Below are 22,910 nucleotides of genomic sequence, written 5' to 3'. Positions count from 1 at the left end.
ACAGAGAGAAAGTTTAAGCTGTGCAATGAGTCTGATGTATTGCACAGATGCTGATTATACATGGTAATAAAATTGACAGCTCTTCTTTGCATTTTCCCCATCTGCTTTTAAAATAAATGGCAAAAACAGCTGTCAAAAACCCAGAAAATAGATTTCAGTGATGAGATTGAGTGCAACTCCTCAATCTGAAGAACTGCAATACATAGCCAACACATCTCTCATCATAAGCAACATCTGCCAGGCTTTGGGAGGTTTTTTTGTTTGTTTTTAAAATAAGGAAACATTAATGGTCTCCCTTTGCTACAGGAATCCTTGAGTCTATTAGACAAAGTACCTTTTTTCTCTCTCAACAACTGCACCTCCAGAGTGCTTAAATCCACTAAATGTCGCTTCTAACTTTAGCAGCAAAAGAATTCTGTTGAAATCTGTGATATCATCCATGTCTAACAAAACAAAAGATGTATTTTGAATGAATACATTACTTGCACTTCTTACTTTCAGGCTCTGATTGATAAATCTGGTTGACAGTTTCCTAAATATGTGCATATAAAGAATCGCTGTCAATGTTGCCGTAAAGCCTGCCAAACTGTTAAAATCTAATTGTTCAATCAAATAATTCCTCATGGGATTGATTTTAAATGACAGATGACTCCTTAGTCTGCATTACATCACAAAAGTAACAAGAATTGCCATTCTAAAGCTATTAAACAATTAATTGCATTTACTCAGAAGTAAGTCTCAAACCTGCATTTGTTTAATTTTTCATTACAGAAAGGGCCATCTTGTGCTCTGAACCCTAGAGCACCATTAATGATGATAGGCTTTACATTCCTTCATTGTTACAGATTCAGGTTGTAGGCAAAATATACCACTTGTTAAAGAATTATTTGCTCAGTACTTTGCTTCTGTCAATGTGGCTCCAGTGCAATTAGCCTGAGTCACCTAGAGTCAAGTTAAAGTCTCTCTAATTAGCGTATTTTTATGAGAGTTCTTATAGTACAAAACCTAGTCAAGTTGTTCAGAGTAAGTGTAATAAATTCACAAAAAAGATATAAACCTGCTACACTCTTGGATTATCACAAACAGGGACTTGTCCACCTGTTCTAAACGAGCAGAAACATTGGTCTCATTGTGTGAGACCAACACTATGGCATGAGTGCTCACTACCCGTTAAACAATACATGGACTTACACCATGAATATGCCATAAAAATCAAAACATTTTAACTTAGAATACATGGTTGGTTACTTCACCATGTATTTAGAAATGTGTTGACAAAGAAAGCATTCGATAGATGACAAAACACAAAATAGTGAAAAATCAGCATCCATAGTTTCTTTTTGAATGACTTCACTAACATAATTGCTGAGGAAAAGTAATCAGCACTGAAGAGCCATATGTGAAAATAAAATCAAGGAGTAACAACACCTTTAGAGTGTGGCACAGCTGCCAGAGATCTATAAGGGTTTTTTTGGAAGAGCGAGATGGGCCTCCTCCAGCTTCCCTTCATCCTGCATAAAATATTCATTTATTCCATGCTTGAGTTATTTTTTTTCCCTTGGCAGCATCAGAGAGGTCCTTCAAGGTGCCTCTTCTACTTCAACATTCACCAGAAAGTTGCACAAAACCCCCAGGGTTGGAATGGTGTTCATTCTGGCCAGTACCTACTTGCAGTGTCTGGAAACCAGCACTAGTTTCACCTGTTTCTTGTCCGTTTTTTGTGTTCTGTGCCTCTATGTCCTCTCAGCTCTTGAAATTATCCTGTTGTCTGAATTTAATTAGTTTTCAAGATAGGACACAGGGGTATGAAGAAAGCCAAAGACATGAACAATGGCAGCATGGAACACATGCTAATAAAGAACAGATTAGATGTTATATGTACAAAAATGTATTGACAACTCAAATAAAAAAGGTGGTCTGGTGCGTGTTTTTTTTTTTTTTTTTTTTTTTTTTTTTTTTTTAAAGCATAAAGCCACATGATTTACCAGTAATTTTCAGATTAGGAAGATATTCAAGTAAGAGCATGACAAATCATTTCTCTTGTGTGTGCTAAGCAGGCAGGATTAGCTATCAAATTAGCAAAACCATCTACTTTTGAGGCAGTCAAATGAAATATGTTTTAAGTTTTGCCTGAGAAATACTAAGGTAGGAATGCCAAAGATAATTTAAATGTAATTTAGTGAAATCTGCATTGGCAAATTAAATATGTTAAGGTGAAGAAGTTAATACCTTAACAATTGACCTAATCTTAATTTGTTTCATGTTTATTCAATACATTGCCTCAGGGATAATGTATTTTTCATTATTCGTGTCATTATTGTGTGTTTCTATGTACATACCACATGAAAGATATGAAGATTTAGCAAATTCCTAAATTTTTTATAAATTGCACAAACCACTGTTGTATATTGCAATTGGCGTAATGCATCTTTTGCTAAGGAATAATGACCCTCCCAAGATCAAAGAAAAGTACAGCAAGAGAACTGTATTCAGATCATCGATGCCACAGACGAACAGTCTAAACTGAGTGTCATGTATGACAGGGAGTGGCAAATCACAAAACCTTTCAAGTAAAATTATGATGTAGTAAAAGGTAGGTTTTCATGCAAAGATTCTCAAAATTAATGGTCATATTTGCAGTATTTAACCAACTAAGCAGGGCCAGGGACATTTCTTAAATTTGGTGTTGCAGAATGTGGAAAACCTCAGACAACAGTGTATATTGATACTAAAATTTTAGTTTCATGTCAGCTATTTTTCACCAGATATTTCTGTTTCATTAGGAATCTTTTTGATCCTCCTCCACATGTAAAGCTGTACTTCTATGAATTCTTTTGAACAAACTTCTAGGGAAAATATAAGCATGTAAGCAAAACATTATAACTAATAATAATGCATCTAAAAATCATGTACTATTCTGGACATAAAAATGCATTAACTTTTAGTCAAAACAGAAGAAAAACCTCTAGATTTCAGTAAAAAAAATCAGTATGCCTCCACAGTCCACTGGTAAAAATTCTGAATATAAAGTTCAACGTGTTAGTCAGGATTGATCTTAAGAACAACGGTCTTACAAACTTTGGGGAAGGAAAGAAGATAAGAGAAGGTTTGAGGAAAAGTACACTTAATTTTTAGTTGAAGAGAAGCATATATAAGAAAAGTTAATTTTAAAAACAGGGCAACTATATGAAGTTGCTCAAAAGTCTGGAGTGTTAGTTTAAGAGCTGAGTAAAAAGTAGTAAGACCATACGCATCTGTCGAGGTGCATTTAGTTTCTTAAGTACTATATAATGCACTTTATTTTAATCCAGCAATTACTGAAAATTCAAAAACGGACAGTTTTTTGGCTTCCTACTGACCAAAGTATGTATCATTATACATAAGCAACTGAATGCTATAATAATTATTTTTTTAATCCATAAGTAGATTTAATCTTTTCCCTTGACACCTGCATACACTCTATATTTATTATAACAGGAATTAGGAAAAGATATTGATAAAACAGAAAAATTTCAAAAAGCGCTATAAGAATAATTAAATGATTGTGAAAAATTTTATAGTGCGACCGAAGAGTTTTATCTATTTTGGGTAGCATTGTAAGATTAACATATATTTTCTCAAAAACAGCAGACAAACTTATAGGGAATCCTTGCAAACTACTAAAAATCTTAGCAATAAACTGTAAATGACTACATATACATATATAGAAACCAACCTGGAAAAACCTTTCCAAAACTTCACTAGATGTGCAAGACTTCTGGCTAATGGCTTAACGGCTTAAGAGGTAAATGACATATATGAACTGACATTCTGAGTAAGTCCTAAGAAGACTGATGTTTTGATTTAAACTAAAAAGCAGAAACAAATGAAAACACTGGAAAACAATAATCAGTTTAATGTCTTGTAACTTACTGCATCCTCCCCACAGCATTCCTCATTTCTTTCAAGCTGTGAAGATGCAGGGTTTGCTCTCATTTCTGTCAGGCTACTGGAGATAGCCAAATCATTCTTTGAGCTCTAAAAACAGAGAAATCTGCCTTATCTCTGATGTTTCAGTGTTTTTCTCCTATGTGAGTTTTTAAGCTGTCTACAATAAATACACCTAAACCCTTTTCAAGTGACTTTTCTCTGTAAAAGGTCATCCTTAGAAGCATCTTTGCATCTCAATGTAAGCCTCTCTCTGTTCAACAGCTATTTACTTAAGGCTGTACTTTGGACTCTGGGGTAAGGATGAATTTTAAAAGACAACAGAAATGGTGAAACTGTATACATGCCAAGCTTCACTTGGAAAAGATGCAGACACAGAGCTCCCAGTTCTCAAATAAAATTCCTCATGTACGCAAAGCACTTTCCCAAGTGCCTGCACTGTGATCAGGTCCCTTTATCTTGGTTAAGTCCATCTGTCAAAATCAGTTCTGTCAGATCTCATTTTCTCTCCACTCTTTTCCTCTTCTTTTTCTCCTTTCTCTCCTTTCACCTTCTTTCCCTCCCCTCCCCCACTTCTCCTTTAATATAATCTGAGTGTTACTGTGAGAAGCAATCTCAGGAGCTTTTAATCCTGCTTAATATCACATGACTCACGAAGATGTAGTCGAGTGCTTGGCATAACACACAGTCATTAATCAAGAGACTTATGAAAACAAAGTATAAGGAAGAATGAGATGGAAGAAGATGAAAACATGAAGAAAAATAGTTAGAAAACAGGAGGGTAAGACAAGACAAGACTGAGGGAACAAATTAGGAAACTCGTGGGAAATGTAAACAATGTTATCATGAAACAACCATACAGCTTCGGCATTCAAACATTACAAAGCTTCATTCACAAGAACCAAAATTTTATCCCAAAGGCCATAGTAATAAGAAGTCAGAGGCTTATAACTGCACTGGATTGTGAAGGTGGGCTTTTAAAATCCCTGACTACTATATGGTTTCTCTCATTTCACATATTATGTGGTTAAGGGTCTTTTCTGCCCCTTACAAAGACTAGAATTACTTATACAACTGTTCCTTAGTTAACAGCAGCAACCCTTAAGTCACCCTTCCTTGGAGGAAACTTTCTTCTTCCCCAACACACCACTGTGTATTATTATTTTTCCTTACTTTTGTTAAGATTAAAAACATTTAAAGGAAGGACTTAATTAAATGTGCACATTTTGCTAAGGAATAATGACTTTAAATGATTCTATGATTCTATAATATTACAGTAAGGAATGAGGTATTAGAACCACTTTGACAGGCAGTTCAAGCCATGGAAGAGAAGAGAAAATCAGAAGAATGTAAATGTAGCATTTTCACAAGGTAGTCCAGCTCATTAATGGCTTTTTGGCCTCTTTTGAAATAAGAGCCTGTTACTTAAACCATTCTGAGAGAAGGTACCAGTACAATTAATAGAATTGCTGCCGGGCTGCTGTTTGTAAGGTTTCTCATAGGGTGTTTGAACACATGCCAAAAAAGTCTCTATTCTAAGGGAACCAGAATTATTTCTGCTGATCATTCAAAGAATTTTCAGAAGGTGAATTCAAAATGAAACCAAGTGAAAAGAGATTAAAAGTGATGAAAAACTGAAATGTGGAAGGAATGCCTGCATAGAGACTGATAAATGCTATCAGCATTAGAAAGGCTATGCTTCCTAAAACCAATTACAGTAACAGTTTTGAACCTTAAGAATGACCTTTAATGTCTTTAATATATGAACTGCATGACAAAGGAGGAAAGTGCTAGGTGCATTAGGCCACTTAAGTTGGTTAAACTCAAAAGACTTCCAATGAAAGGGTATCCCCTAAAATTACTGTAAAAGGGGTGAGGTTTAAACAACAAATCTAAACCAACTCAAATTACGATGTTTGAGATGAATGAATGAATAATGTATCATGCTTTGCTTAAGTCAATGACAAAAGGCTAAAGTAAGGCATACTAAATAACAAAAGTTTGAAGATTATTCATATGTAACATTTATGGGCATTGTATTTTGCCTCAGAACATTACAATAGAGACACTAAAGTAATAGACCTATGGGAAATTCATTTAAGTTCCCAAAATGCTTCCTGCAGGTCACATATGGTATGAAGCCTTTTCATTTGACCCAGAGGCAAAGGTGCATCTGTGCACCTTTTTAATTCTGTGCTTCCTGCAGAATTCCTAGGTGCACTAAAACTGGAGAAGTTTTGGTGCACAACCAAATATTTTCTTTCTCAAAATACATATGAAGTATTTTTTTCTCAAATAATATCACATTGATCAGACAAACCCTGAAAAGAAAACTTTAGGTATTCTTATTTAGCTGTGTGTGAGTTTATTTAGATAATATAGTGGGGATTAATTTTGCAGAAAGGGTGTAACTGGTACAGATACAATTGTACTATGTCAATAAGGATTAAGAATTACATTTACTGAGATGCCGAATACTTAATTTTGTTCCAAGTTTTATCACACAGAAGGGAAAAATAGAGGACACCACAGGCTTTATTCTCCCTCCATTTTCACTGGCAGCTACTTGGAGATAAGCAGTCCTGTTTCTGAAGGCATCTTCCCAAGAGGCACTTGGCAGACAATGCATGGCCTGCTAACTGACTTCACCCAACGGGAATTCCTGGTTTTAGCCAAGTGATTCTGCACCAATTGAGAAGTCAGACAGAGAGTGTGACAAAACCCTCTCAGCAATACCCTGACAGTCACCAGTAAATTAAACTATACTGGAATGAAACAGCATTTTGGCAACTGGCATCACAGAATGCCTGCTCTTTCCTAAACCACTTCAGCTTCCAGTTCTATTTTCTCAGCGGTTTAGGTTATCCCACCAAACTTGGAGACAGGCTGCAGTGCAGTGCAAGCACATACTCTCCTTGCCAGTTTTGCTACAGAAGCAGTAGCCATCAGCAGAGGAGGCAGTTTCTAATGTCTTAAAACAGCATTCCAAGACAGTAAAGCTACCAAGGCAGTGTAAAGTCACAACATCAGTATTAGACTCTAAACAGAAAGCCTTTTCTTGCACTTTTCCCCAGAGAGCTAACTCAGAGCTTCAACATGCAAAATTTTAGACAATTGAAACTGCCAGTGTTTAATACTTAAGAAATTCAATATTCCATTTAAAGGTTTTGGGTGGCTTTTTTCTCTGTTTTGTTTGTTTGGTTGGTTTTTTACACATTATTTAGATATAAGTTAATTTATCAACCCCACTGAGGAAAAAAAGGCATAAAATTGTCAACATGGAACACACAGTTCAAACCTGCAGTTTAATTATACACATTGGAAGGACTGGGAATAGCAATAATATTAATATCACTTGGTTTTATGCAACACTGCCCCAGATGGACTGACAATGTAACAAATACAAAGTATTTCTGTGCAGAAACAGATCAGATGACATTTTTTTCAAAGAAAGTTTGTGTTGGGCAAAGAGAAAGAACTCTGTGCTTCATAGGGTACTGAGGAGTTGACTGAGGTCAGACTTTCCTTTGAGAGAAAGGATGGAAGAAATGGATAGAGAACATGGCAAAATATCACAAAACCATGAGCATGTGTTGAAAGAAAACTTAAAAAAAAAGGCAAGAAAAAAATAATGGGACTATGGACCTTCAAAAAGTAAATGTGGTTTATATTCTTATAAAAACTAACCTGCTGTCCATATAAGAACAAATAATAAAGAGGTAGAAATGGATGGAAAAAAAAATCTCATAAAAATAAGATGTTGAATTTTAAACACCTCTATAAAGGAGGGTACACAAAGTTTAATGTCAGCCTCACAGGAGAACATTATTAATACGAAATACAATAAAGCAAAGGCAAAAAGAAGGACAGATGTAAACACCAGAGGTTTTTGTTGACCATGAAGTTGGCTGAAGCATAACATGACAGGCTAGTAGTGCTTAGCACTGATTTCCGCAAATACAGCCCATAAAGAGGGGAGAGAGGGTAGAGAAACTTGTTCAGAGTAAGGGAATTTGAAAGCATTGTGGATTTTTCAAACGTCCCTATCAGCGAAGTATGAAAATCAGATGACAATGTTCAACCAAAAATGCAGAGAAAGATCAACAAGTAAGGAAAGGTACTGAAAAGACTGGACAACATCCAGTGCAGGTAAAATAGAAGTGTCATGCCAATTTTCTTGCAGTGTGCACACGAACCTGGTGATGGTAGTATTATAAAGATGAGTGAATAAATAAGAATTTGGCTGTTAAAGCCTGTACATCCTTCAGAAGACAACAGGGAGCCAGCACATTTCTCTTTTCCTCTCTCCCTGAGAACTGGGGAGCTCCTGCCAAAGCATGTGCTTAAAATGGCGACGAGGTAATAAAGCCATGTGTGTGGGAACTGTATAGCAGTGGTGGAAATACAGGGCTCACTATACCCTTCTGTCTTGTGTTCAGCAACTCCTCAGTATTCTTAACACTACCATGACAGCGTGGTCTCATCTCTTCAAGTGTTTACTGTCAGTTACCATTTGGCATACTGACAACATTATCGCCTAAGGAATAAGTGAAAAAAACCTATTATTTTGTGGGATACAATAATTCTTTCCAATCTAATCTCAAGGGGTTGCTATAAGCAACAGTTGCAGAGTACTTCTTTAAAAATGAAGCTTTAAACCACTTTTTATTGTATGATAACAATACTGGAATGTCACAATCTTTCTGCATGTCGTAGTCAGTTAAAAGCAGAGAGGACTGAAGTCTTTCATAGAGCAGCTTTAAAAAGTGACATACAACCTGATTCAATGTTCAGAAACGCCTGTGGATGGTATAATAAGATTACATCTACAAACTTCTGGTTCCTGAAAAAATCCTAACAGCTAAAAATACAGGCCTAGGACTTTGCATGGATAATTCAAGAAAAAACATGGTGTGACGTGTACTGGCAGTTACATAATATTATTAGGTTGCAAAAGGCAAATGAAAGAAAACTAAAATTCCATTAATAAAAACCTGATGGTTCACTACCATTTGGAATATTGTATTCAACTCTGGTCATTGCAAATAAAAAAAATTTAGAAAGCAATTCAGAGAAAGAGGAGGAGACTAATTAAGATGTGGTAAGTCTTGGCATTCAGAAGACTGAACAAACTGGGAACAGTTGGTTTAGAGAAGAGATGTCTGAGGGTGGCATGCAAAATAGAAGGTGATAGGACAAATTATGAATGTGAATGCATTTTCTTTCCCTCTACAAAGAGAGAGGAACATCAGTGAAACTTTAAAAGACTGTATTTTAAACTGGAAGATTTTGAGTGCAATTCCCTCCCCCCAGAATTTATTACCTTAATAGAACATGAAAATTTAGAACATTGTTGGGTTTAAAGTAGATTGGATATTTCAATGAAAACCCTTTTTTTCCTGAAAGCTATGCAAATTTTCAAGATTCAGAGGAACCCTAACACACCTTGGGAGCAAAGAAAACACTTGTGCTATTGGTGTTTTATTTCTGAAGTTGTATATTTCTGTTTCCAAAACATTCTTCAGGAACAATTGATGAGAGCCACTGGCCAGGGTGGAGTGCTGGTTTGATGCAGTCTCAGATTTCTCTCACTATTGGTAAAACCTTTTTCACTCTGTAAACCACTCATTTTCCAGTCTCTTCTCTGTCTCTCATTCTCTTTGATGCTAAGAAGGTAAATACACCTGCCACACATAAGAATCATAAGAGAACTATAACTAATTATTTTATTCACAATAAAGCAATGAGTATAGCATAAAGCTTTCCCCATACAACCATAAAATATATTTGTTTGTAAAAAATTCAATTCATTTTCAACCTATTGACAAGGAAGCAAAAAAGATCCTGTGATTCTCATCAAATACTCATAAGATCCTCTACTCTAATTCTTCCACTCAGTTTATCCCTTTATTTCAGTGCATTTCTTGTGCCTCATTTTATTTCTTTCTTTTCCTGTACATTTCTCTCCTTACCTTCCACCCAACAGGAGAGTTTTATTCTCTCTGTATGGTAAGTGCAGCCTACTAGTGGCTTGAATCATATTTTATATCAGTCTGTGTTATTCAAAATCTAAGTCAATCACTGAAGTTCAGTTTTTTCATCATACCAACATTCACTGGTGTGCATCTGTTCAATACAAAATAATTACTAAAGTTTGATTTTCTAACTTTCTACTTCTTCTTACACCTGCTTTTAAATAAACATATATTGAGGTCTTATGGCATGACTGGTGTTACTTAACTGAGCAAAATGTTATGACCTGCAATTTATTTAGCCAGCACCTATGGACTACATACAATACAGAGAGATAACACAGTTTACACTGTATCACTGTAAACTATATGCACTGTACGTATTTATATGAGCACACATATATATCTACATTTCAATGGATTATGGATCTCAGAACGTGAAAAGGCCTCACTCTGGAATCTGAATGCTGCCCAGACTAGCAGGAAACATTGAGCCTGTCTGCAATCTCTTAAATGTTTAGCCAAATACTGAAGGGGCTGCTACATGGTTACTTTTACCCTCCAGGACAATAAACTGCTGAAGATCATAGCATTCCATGCCTAAAACTCAACAGAATTTCCTACATACATAAGAAAAGTATAGTAAACAAAAGTCAGTCTTCAGTGTCTGTAACCAGTGGTTAGCTCCAGTGGCTAGCAGCATATAGTGGGGACTCTGACACATACTCCCTCTTTCTTTCTTGCAATATTTTCTTCTTCTTCTTTATGCACACAGATGCACATAAACAAGTAAAAACGCCAGTATACAACTCATTAAATAGTGAGAACGGTCTTGTACAGCCTTCCCGGGCATTGTGCACGGATTTTATGAAAGAGTCACTTTATTTGCAAGCAGAGGAATGTTTCTGAGAGGGGTAAAAGGCAAAAGAAGTGTTTGTATTATACAGAATTGGGTCGGGCAGGGTCAGCCAGGTCAGTCTTAACAGCAGTAATAATGAACTGACAGATGTGATGATTATTCACATCCTTAGAGGAAAACCACAGTAGTTCCAAACCCTGTTAAGTTCAAAAACACAGGTCAGATACCAACAAGTCAATTAAAATCTCATTGTGGAGACCTGTTTTTAAACTTTCAAGAAAATCAGAGATCTATTTACAACAGGATGTATGTTCAGGAGATGTCTTCCCTTTCACTTCAGGCATCTTGTAGTGGTTTGAACCTTGTTCTCCCCAGAGGCTAAGAGAAGTGGTAGACCCCAAGGGGTGGAAACCCCTGGAAGTTTTGAAGTTCTGCCCAATGGACGCTCCTGCAGAAATGTAAACATATCACAACCAGACCGGAAAAGAAGAGTTGTAGTTTTGGTTGTTGTAGGAGAGGTGGCCATGTTGTAGAGCCACGAGGAAGGGGCTCTGAGCCCCTTGGGGCCTCTGGCCCCCTTCCCAGCCCCTGGCTGGGGGCTGCAGGGACCTGGAACAGCATAAAGCTGGGCTAGGTGCCTGTAGTTATGCCGGGAGATGTTTTCTCCATGGGCACAGAGCAGCAGCCGACGCTGACCAGAGAAACAGTGGCAGAGAGCCAGAGATAAGAACCTGAACTGAAGAAGCAGAGAAGCAACATGCAGCACCAGAGAAAAGACTCCTGGAAGGAGAGCCGAGGAAAGGAGAGCCAGCAACTGAGAGCTACAGAGTTCTTGGGGGTAAGACTGTACCACACTCCCCCAAAACGCCCTTGAGATCCCTCTTGGAGAAGAGGGACATGGACTCCTATTTTGGAGAGCAGTTTTAGACATGCAGCACCGGAGAGAGAGGAGCTGAGAAGCTCGGAGCGTCCCGCAGCTGGACCGGGACGGCCAGATGGAATGTGGGGGGGCGACCTTGGCTTCCCCCCCCTTGCACTGCTGCCACGGTGGCAGCCTGAGAGACAGGGCACAGAGGCCCTGCAAGGAGCTTGAATCTCCTGGAGATACCAGACCGTCACGAAGACCCCCCTGTGTCTTCGTGATATGACGTGGTGATACGACCTTGTCTGGGGTTACGAAGTCCACGGAAGACCCCTCGGTTGTGAGGCGATGGGGCCGGGGGAGCTTGAATACCTCCCTCGTGGATGCTGGCAGAAAGCCAGCTATCAGCTGCTGCATGCATGAGAAGAAGAAACCTGCTGCCTCAGAGGATGCTGCTGTTTAAGGACTGGAAGGGATCTGTCCTTCTTTCCCTCCTGGACTTTTATTTGGAGGAGAGAAGAGATCTGATCCATTGTAAATACATATGTCATGGTAGAGATAGTTTGTGATCATGTGTATAATGTGATATGGTATTTATTTGTACAGTCATTGTAATATATTCCCTTTTCCCCACTTTGAGTCTGGTGTGTTTTGTCTGGAAAAACCCATCTCACATTAGGTTGAGATGTGGGAGGGGGAATGGAGCTAGGGAATTGGATGTTGGGGCTATCTCAAACCATGACACATCTGTTCCCCTCACCTCCCTTATCTGAAATTCTTAACATCACCTTATATCATTAAGGTGCTCACAAGCTTTTTATTCTGAAAACTTTACCAGGTTGTTGTCACAGCTAATTTCCTACTATTTCCGTAAAGGGAACTCCCAGCTTCCCTTCCAAAACACTGCTCCACCATTCCCAGAAGAGAAAGATGCTCATGTTGCTTGGTTCCTGCCTGTCTTGTCAGCAAGTTCACCCCTTGCTTTTGTTGCTTCCCCACACAGAAGACAACGCAGCAGTAACTTTCCTTCTGTGCCCACACAACCTCTCAGTCACATTGCTTTGGAAGACAGAAGGCCCTATGACATCTGTGTTATGACTCTTCTCTACAGTCAGGACATGATTGTAATTTTCTACATGTTTCTGTTGTATATGACACGTCAGGCAACCCTATCAGCGTGCAGGCTCCTCTATCCACAGGCAGGTGGTATTAACACAAAGACTACACCTTATTTTTGCTTTCTTATGCTTCTCTAATAGGAGGTCTGATGAATAAAGTGACTGAAGGTAAATGTCACAGTTTAAATCCACACAGCTGTTCGCTCACTCCCCCCCAGAATGGGATGGGAGAGAGAGAGAATCAGAAGGGTAAAAAGAAGAAAACTTCTGGGCTGAAATAAAGACAGTTTAACAGGTAAAACAAAAGCTCCATGCAAAAGTAAAGCAAGGAGTTCATTCACCGCTTCCCATGGGCAGGCAGGTGTTCAGCCAGCTCCAGGAGAGCAGCACCCCATCACACTTAACAGTGACTTGGGAAGACAAACACCATCACTCTGAACATCTCTTCCTTCTTGCTTCCTCCCCTAGCTGTATGTGCTGAGTGTAATGCAACAATGGTATAGAATATCCTTTGGATTAGTTGGGGCCAGCTGTCCTGGCTGTGTCCCCTCACAACATATTGTGGGCCCCAGTCTGCTTACTGGTGGGGTGGGGTGAGGAGCAGAAAAGGCCTTGACTTTGTGTAAGCACCACTCAGCAGTAACGAAAACATCTCCGAATTATCAACACTGTCTTCAGCACAAATCCAAAACGTAGCAACATACCAGCTACTGTGAAAAAAACTCTACCCCAGCCAAAACCAGCACAGAAAGCAACCCTAAAAGCAATGGAGTTTATAATCTGCAGTGAAAAGCCACTCACTTGTAGAAAAGCAAGAATTCCCAAACTCATTTAAAGTGAACTCAGAACGCAGTTTTAACTATGAATTGTGAGTAGTACATACAAAAGTAACTCACAAGATAACATAAAGATCTTAAATGTTTTCAGAAACCTACATATTCCTTTTATATCTTAAGTTGAATGCGTACACCAAAATTCCTACCCTATATAATGCATGAATTTACACAAATAACAAAAATGAATACATAGGAAAAAACTTTTTTCTGCAAGTTCATAGAAAAAAAGGCAGATTACACACATTTCAGTAATGGTTTCTGGAAGGTTTGTTGGGATCTCAGTAAGGCCTTTCCCACGACAGTCCACAATGTTGTTACTACAGGTGCATGCAGTAGGGCAGTGCAAGACACTGCAGGATGGAGCCATAAAGGACTGGTGACCTGCAAAGGAAAACACTTTACATTTACTTGAAAAATCTAAGGCAGAACTTCTAAAATATACATTGTAGCCTATCAGTACTTTCAAACTGCATTAATTTAAATACACAGTTAATTGTAACATTCAATACTGAGAGATTAAAGACAAATGCTCAACTACTGTGCTAGCATTACATAATTTTTCAACTGCTTTAGCAACACCCATAAAAAATCGTTTCATCAAATAAGGCTAAGTGTGATCTATATTTCAGGTATATTTTATTTATTGAATGCTATTAAAACCTAATTACTGATTTATTTAGTTTTCAGAACTTTGTGTAGTATTAAAAATGCATGTGAAGAGAAATGAATGAACTATGCTACAAGACCTGAAGGTGACCTGTCGTTACAGTTCTGTTCTGCAACTATTTATTTGAATATGGTCCTTCAGTTCTATATTTTGGAGTTGTGACATTTTTATTTTGTCTCACACAATAATACATAACAGCTTTCACACAGCTGTTATTCTCTCAGTTTTAGCTTAGCAGACTTCTTCCTCCCACAGTTGTACCATTCTCACTAACTCTGGTAGCTAATTTATACAGGAGTTCTTCCTGATTTCTTAGTGCTGTATGCTAAACTCAGCATTTTTAATTGCATTTAAGCATAATCACTTTGTATTTAGGTATGTTTTCTAAAGTAAAAAACTTATTATATTTTCCTGCAAATAGATAGATTGCACATTTTTAAATATATTATCATTCTTCTATCGATTTAATGATACGGAATAGCTGTTTTGTAATGATACAAAAAGACACAAAAGAATGAGAAAGGCATGATGCCCTCCTTTTCTTTCTTTTTTCATTAAGTTAAAAAAAAGCTAGGGATTGTTTTGAAATTCTCAGGAAAAAAAGAAAATACTAACTTCTTGACTATGAAACCACAATTTAATTTAAGATCACTCTCACAATACTTAATGTCATATATTAATATAGGAAGGGTACCCTGATAATGTAAGTTGCAGCTCCGTGCTGTTCCCACTTGCAACTTTATACAATAACTGCCCAAGTTTCAAATTGCTGAAAAGATTAGTCTTTTAAGGCCAGGTTGGATGGGGCTTTGAGCAATCTAATTTGGTGGAAGGTGTCCCTGCTCATGGAAGGGGAGCTGGAAATAGATGATCTTCAGGTCCCTTCCAAGTCAAATCATTCTATGATTCTATGAGATGGAATTTTACAATATAATAATTTGATTTCACATTTATGTATGTGTTACAAAAGTACAAACAGCTGCCAAAACTGATAACACACACTGCTCGTTTTCTACTTACAGGGAGGAAATGTTTCATTTAGCTTTATTAAATAAAAATACTGTGATCCAGGCAGAAAACATGGTTATCCCTCTTCCTAATAATAATTATAATGACCAAGTTATGACACCATTCGTGACACTCAGGCTCTGCAGCCGTAACATTTACAAATAAGATATACAAAATTATCTCATTAGGAGGCCTTTTAAATGTACATAAAGGCAGAACTAGTGGCAAGAATACTGCTAGCATTTGCCATGTGAAGATGGCAGTGCCTTACACTTTGATGTCAGAGACTGTTTAAAAAGGACAGAACACTGTGCTCTCCATAAACTTTTAAAAGCATGGATCTGTGCAAATTTTGGCATATTTGGCAATAGGTTTCTGGGGCTTTGCAGAAAATCAGCCAGTAGAAGAAACTCTGATGAATCACTGAAAAGACAGATAGCAATATTGCAGCGGGTTTTTAATGTTCTTGAGGAAACTTGAAACAGTAGACATAGTTTACAGAAGATTTTCAGTCTGAGTCTAAAAATATTTAAATAAGAAAGATAAACTTGCCTTCTTCCTCATCTGGAAGATATGAATAAAGGAAAAAAAATTGAATAGAGAAAATGTGATTAGTAATGAACTGTCAGTCATTTCATTATTTTATACCAAAAAATAACCTGATGCATTAAAGCATACCAATAAAATTCAAAAAGCTACTTAGGGATTCAAGATAGTATTTAAATGGCAGAAAACAACAACAAGAAAAAGCATCAATCTGTAAAGTTTTTAAAAAATAATAATAATATTTCCTTATTAGTAAAGGCTTTATGTTCTCAATAAGTGCAGCTTTTATTTAATTTCCTGCATCTGTCCCCCATAATTATACCTTTAGAAGGCTATACAATCTGTGTGAATGCAGCATTTACACAAAATTTTTAAGGACAGAAGCACCCCCACACAAGATACAAATACTCATAAAAATTATTAAGGTTTTTTTTTTTAATAAACATTAATTCTTTGATTACGCAAAAGCTAACAAAAGCCAACATGCAGCACTAGAACCACCACTGAGCAGTTGGTAGGTGTGTTTCAAAACAGGACTGGATGAGCAAATCTATTTCCCTTACCGCTGCAGACAAACTCCCGTTTTTGGACCTCGGCCACGTTGTGCCCCCGGAGGTGGGACGGCCCCATGCACTGGGTGTAGAGCCCGACCCGCGGCCGCTGCCGCAGCCAGTCAGACAGCCAGGCCAGGTGGCAGTCACAGTACAGGTTGTTGGAGTGAAGACGACTGCATGGAAAGACACATGCCAATATCTTCAAATTAGGAAGAACAAACAGAAAAGCAGCCAATCTGCCCAGCCCTCCCTCCAGCAAGCAACTATGCCAATTTATTAATACAACTGTTAATGAGGAATCGATTTTTTACATCTTTCATTGAAAGTCTGGGAGTTACAAGATAATAAAGAGAACGATACAAGCAGGAAAATTTACAAGCAGGAAAATTACTTTTTGGTTGTGGCCTAATTAATTGGAAGAAAAAAGAACACTTCCTAATAAATTAACTTATCTGTAGTTGCCTGTCTCTTGTCTAAAAGAAAGAAGTAAATACACAAGAGCTTGAAAGCTGCTGTGGGAGTCTTTAGCCCAGACCTGTACAAATAGTGAATAAGACAAAAATGTCTCAAGAAAATTGCCCTGTGGTGATAATACACTGTCAGAAATAAGAGTTAATAAAAGATTTGGTTTCCAATTAGATATATCTGTAAGTCAGGCCATTATTAGTCTCTATAGAAACACCCTGAAAGATCCCTGCAACAGGTCATACTCATTTTCTGCTGAACAAGATAGAGTAATAACTCAATATAAAGCACCTTCTTTCACATCTCTTTTCTGATTTCTTCTCTTTTTGTTTAACCACAGAAAGTGGTAGTAGCTGCTTTTGGCTACTAGGGACCCATGTTCTAAGCAATGCCTGAAATTAAAAGACCAAACGAAAGCAAGTGATGGAATTAAGGAGGTTGTCTCTCTGTTGCAGTGGTCTGACACAAGACCATGGCTCCTTGCCAAGTGTCAAAAAGCACTTTGCCATTGATAAAATATCAGACAAATGTATTCACTAAATTAGGTAAATTACTCTTCCCTAGCTCTTACATTTTCTCAAACTACAGAAAAGGATGTCCACAGCTATAAATCAAGTCGTTACTCAGAATCATCCATAACAAGGTAATGCCCTTTTGGTCCTTTTTAGTTGATGTGCTCAATCCTAACTAAATAACTGGAAAGGAAGTGCAAGAAATTCAGAAAAGGAGTTTAATTAATCCATTGTAAAATAAATCTTCAAAGCAACCTGAAATGCGTAACCAACATGACCAAAAATATTAACAATTCCCCCCCCCAAATGAGTAGAAATTAAAGGCAATATATTTTCCTGTACTAATCTTGGGTTGGTGCTTTGCAAATATAGCTAATGATACAGCACAGTCATTCTGTGGCCAGCTGTAGGCAAGAACATCATTGCAAATCAGAACTAATGCCACTGAAATCAATAGTTATACAAGCATATTCTGACTGTAAATGGGATGTCACAGCGATAATCTGTGTCTAGTTTAATTTGTTTCTAAAATATATTTTCAGAAGATGAAATATCCCAACCAAAGAAAATAAAAATATTGCTAATTTGATTCACTGCATTTTGTGGTTCAGAAATATCGTATTTTATACCAAGACAATACTTCAAATTGTATTTGAAGGTTTGAAAGAAGTACAGACATGATTTTTTTCAAGACTCAGACCTGAAAGAATGAAATTCTATTAACAAAATCTCGCTGAGGCTGCCAAATGCCCACGGTCAGCACTATTTAAGTGGTTTTGTGTTTGTCCAAGCAAGAATAGTTACAATTCTGTTATGAAATCCACAGAGCTACTCACCTGTATGAAGTTTCTTCAGTTACAAACAGTATGTTAACTCAGGTGAATATCCCTACTGATTTCAGAACAGTTGTGCAATCCAACATGCGTAAAAGAACCTGGAGAGACCTTTTGTAAAAGTAGTTCTTTAACAGTAACAGTTACTCTTGACTTCTGATAGAAGCATCCTACTCATTTTTAACTCCCGTTTCATTGGAAAATCTGTTTGAAAGTGAGTCTCAGGACTAAACCTTGATATGTTCTGGTTTTGCCACTCAACACAACATACATTTATTCATAGTCAGGATAAACATACCAAAAAATAATTGCAACTCCTGTCACCTGTATACACACTCTTAACCGTGCTTTGTTTTAGAAGACTAAAGTGTTCCCCTTTGAAAGTCATAACCTCTAAAAATGGGGACCTTATTGTAAATGCTGACACAACTTTAATTATAATAGTACAACCGGATGATGCTATAATTTTATGTTACAAAGAATGTCGGCGAGCCAGTTTAGTTTAATTAGGTCTGCTAGCAGTACAGTAATAAAAGCATAAAGATTTCCCATTTATCACATCTGACAGTCAATCAAAGATTCTCCCATGTTCCTAAATGAAATGTGACCCATTCAATAGCTCAAAGTAAAACAAATTCTTGACTTTCAAAAAACATCAATTTATTTCTCTATATAGCTGTAACATGTAAAGGAGAATTCCCCCTGCCTTCGTGTTTTTTTGGTTAGAAGGTGAAGCTTTTCTATAACTGAATACAGCACTATGGAAAGTGATTACCACCCATTTGGGAAGAGGCCAAAAAAACATTTTTGTAGACTTATTCATCTCACATTTTAAAAGAGTTGATGGAAAAGGATGCAACCACTCCTTTATCTCCTGAGCCCCAAGTATAGCTTGTTAGGTTTTCCTCTCAGAATCAGCTTCCATAGACACACATAGAGACTTCACACTCATCAACCTCATGCTACATCAATACTTTTCAATTGAGTTCATGCTTGCTTTGCCCATATACGTATTTTTAGACACCTGACAAAACTTGGCAGAGGTAAAAATATATCCTGGAACGATAAAAATAGCAGCCAGTTTCAGTAGGACTACTCACAATGTTCTGAGTTTGGGCATATGGTTGAAACTTGCCACAGACAGCCGAGTGATGTTGTTATTGTTGAGAGTGCTGCAAAGTCAAGAGGAATCCTGTTAACATATTACAGTTATGTCACATTTACTACACTTTTAAAAAAGGCATAACTAATGAAATTCATGGTGTACTGGTTTTAGGGATGGACATCAGGAAAAAAAAAAAAAACACACGTTTAGCTATATTTTTCCTCCGTGTTGATTTCCTAGTAAAATATTATGGGTTTACCATTAATAATCCTAAGTAATCTGAGGTTCCAGTAGCCTATGATTCTCTGAAAAGGAAATTCCACCAATGTTGAGAACATCTATGGCATTCAAGCTAAACTTGACACGCTGATGTAAAAAAGAGAGTATTTAGAGAAAATGTCTTGGTTCTAGGACTCCGATTTCTCTTTCTAGCTTCTGAGAGTCCATTTTTTGACAGATGATACAAGATCTGAAGGTTTTTGCCCAAGAATTTTAGGAAAATATTGAATCTGAGCTGCAGTTAGGTTTTATATGGAACAAGTTGCTATAGATGATCCAGAGCTACATGAACAATAGGGGAGTTTCTGCTATATGATGAAAGGAGTCAGGAATAATATAATACTTTAAAAATCTAGTAATTTAAATTTAGGACAAGGTGTTGAGAACTTGAGATAGGAACTAGAAATAAGTCTTAGCCCATTGTTGGCTAGCTCAGGCCCATCATACTTGGTATGTGTAGTTTGTAAAGATTTGGAAACTTTATGAATGAATTTGCAGTAAAATACTGTCTTTAGGCTGCAAATAAAACGCAAACAAGCTTAACTCCAGAACAAGGAAGCAACAGATAGAATTTACAGTTTTGACTTAGTGATTACTCATTTGAGTAGAATCTATATAACCATAACAGTAATAAATAATAATTTCCACTGAAAAAAGGTTATTTTTTTCTTTTGAAACAGAAAGTATTTTTCTTCTTCCTTTTGTTTTTTAAATCACAAAGTGTAATTTGTGCTTATTTTGAATAAATTCTGAAGTACTCTCTGATCTTGAAACACAGAAAGGTAAATTCATAGCACCCTGAAGAGGATCAGGCTATATACCACCACATTAACCAAGCAATTAATTACTGGTGCAATGTGCTGCATTTTACCTTTGTGTGCTTACTCATTCCATGTCCTAAATCTTTTCTTTGCTGAGCATAAGGGAACTCCCCTGTGTGTTCTTGGGGCTACACAAACAGAGAGGAGAAAAATGGAAAAAAAAAAAAAAAGAAGGATTTTGCCCTTTTTCAAAACATAACAAAGATGAAACAACAAAAAATGGCCAAGTGGGTAACTCCACAAAAGGTGTCTTAATGAATTAATGACAGTCATTAAATCTTGGTAGAATTTTCTTTCAGTGTTCACATGGTAAATGACTGCATAATTTCCTATAAGATTTTAAAATCCTGTCTTTTCAATGAAGGGAAATCAGTCCATATTTCCATAGCAATTAAGAGAAAGCATATCTGCAAATGTTTTAATTTTCAATTTGAACTGTTTGATGTTTGCCTTGGCGTTTTGTGTATTTGAGCTACTAGTTTATTTTTGCAAGGGTAAGAAAAATTAGACATAAGAGTAGATGTGAGGGATACATAAGAAATTAAAAAACTTTTATGGCTGTTTCTATCTAATGATAAAAATGTTTGATTTCATTACAGAGATTACAGTAACCAAAAAAAAGTTGGCTCAGTACTTTTACCTGTTTTACAGGTTACTTATAGCAAAGATCATGATGACTTTTTTCCCATTTCTTAGACTTTAATTTTTTTTAACATGACACCACTATATATCTTCCTCATAATCTGTTTCCGAAATACAGTAGATTTTCCATTAAAAAAAAAAAAAGAGAAAGGAAAACTGAAACTTCACAGAAATTCACGGAGATGATTACACTTCTAATTGCTTTTGTCTTTCAGGTTATGTTGTGTCTTTAACACTAACTGCCTCTAAAGTTCTACAATTATTTAACCACTATATAAAACCTGTTACTTTGGTAAGCATTTCAAACTGTCACTAAACAGGATTAAAACCTATTTAAAAGCTTTACCTCATACTTGAAGTTTGAAGTAATATACACTTTCTGTGTTTAGATAGAATAATTAACTCCAAATGAAAACAACATGCATAGTCCTATTTGCTACTCAGTGCATATACAGAATGGTCTGACCTACACATCTTTCATTCTTTAAGCCATATTGGAAAAGAAGCTGAATTAGACATAAAATCTTTGGTACTGTTAGAAATATCTAGTTCAACTTTTTTAAAAAAACCTGAATCTTTACATCATTTCTCATCACATACTATAACTTAAGATAGTGAAAATTTAGTTGTATATTTGAACAATGCTTACATGCTATGTATATTCATTCACAAAAGTCTACCTACCTACTTTCCAGCAGATTATTATTTTAGAGTTTTTTTCCTCTTTTGCACTCATTGAAATCAATTTAAAAATTTTACCACTAACCTCAAATAGCAAGGATGACCTTTTTAGAACACTAAAATGGCAAGCATTAAAAAATGCAGAAAACATTTGATTTTTTTTTTAATAAACATTTAACAATTGCGTTTGTAAAGAAAGGCTTGTATTAAAAAAACCACCATAATAACCAGATTAAGCCATCACTGGAAAAATTATTCTGTCACATACATGTGTTCCAAAGACAAAAATCTCAGAGAACATTGGGTTTACTGACAGACAACCAACAATTCATCATCTTAACAATTAGATGCAGTATTGAACCTATAGTACGTTTTACATGGCTTTATACCAGACAGTTAACAATAGGCTTGTTATTCTATGAGTGCAAAGAAAAAAAATAATTCAATTAAGCTGCCAGTTTCATTCACTCGTAAGTAAGACCAACTAGTGCTTAATAACAAAAAACTTTAGCACCAGCTGCTTACATACTCTTTAGTTGCTTGGACATGCAGACACTATCTACTGCCAGAGAAGCTTCTTTACTTCAGAAAAATTTTTATAAAAAGCAAAACCTCAGACACAACAAAACCTGCTCCCTCATCCTCCTCCAGTTGTGATTAACTGAGTGATTCAAATAAACATGAAGTAACTCACTGATACACAAATTCTTTTACTTCTCTTAACGTAGAAAATCCAGAAAAAATGTGTAATTTTGACTGACAAAGCAAATATTTCAGGAATGTGTCCTGTGCCTCAGATTCGCAGGGAACAGAGGCACTTTGCTCATTACAGTGATATTCTCAGATGAGGGGTCACTGATGATAATTTCGTTACCTTTAACTTCACTGATAGCCACTTTGAGACAGTGAGAAAAAGTATGGAAAGGAGTATGGTAAAAATAATCTTCTGTGACACACAAAGAAGATATTTTGCTAAACATACATATGTATTTATGCACATAAAACTTAAAATGTTTTAAAAAAGAACTATTAACACGCACATGTTAAATATCTTGACATACAGCAGTAGTGCTTGATAGAAAATGCCTCTTTGAAAACATTCAGATTATCAAATATACATAGCATATTGTTCCTTAAAGAGAGTCTGAAAGATCAGATTGATGACAGAATATATAACAAAAGCAATCCTGAAAATGTTCATCACATCAACAGTGATGGATAAT

General features: G+C 36.5%; 1 protein-coding gene across 16 annotated transcripts in view; it reads right to left on the bottom strand.

Annotated features, from left to right (window-relative positions):
- The window catches only part of SLIT2 (slit guidance ligand 2), a 266,811-nt gene that overhangs the window by 81,373 nt on the left and 162,528 nt on the right, over window positions 1–22,910 (bottom strand). For 11 of the 16 annotated variants that reach the window (XM_039379040.1, XM_039379041.1, XM_039379037.1 and 8 more), the window contains exons 7-10: window positions 19,260–19,331; window positions 16,359–16,522; window positions 15,802–15,813; window positions 13,817–13,955 (exon numbers count right to left, since the gene is read on the bottom strand). In XM_039379040.1, the coding sequence (XP_039234974.1) occupies window positions 13,817–13,955; window positions 15,802–15,813; window positions 16,359–16,522; window positions 19,260–19,331 (387 nt within the window). The remainder of the gene's footprint in view (window positions 1–13,816; window positions 13,956–15,801; window positions 15,814–16,358; window positions 16,523–19,259; window positions 19,332–22,910) is intronic. The other 5 variants (XM_039379038.1, XM_027713780.2, XM_027713784.2 and 2 more) reach the window with 1 other exon arrangement.

The sequence above is a fragment of the Pipra filicauda genome, unplaced genomic scaffold (assembly GCF_003945595.2).
Source record: "Pipra filicauda isolate LSUMZ 115617 unplaced genomic scaffold, ASM394559v2 scaffold153_size1761393_pilon, whole genome shotgun sequence".
Classification (NCBI taxonomy): domain Eukaryota; kingdom Metazoa; phylum Chordata; class Aves; order Passeriformes; family Pipridae; genus Pipra; species Pipra filicauda.
The sequence above is the reverse complement of the archived record's forward strand: the minus strand, read 5'-3'. Positions and strand labels throughout refer to the sequence as shown.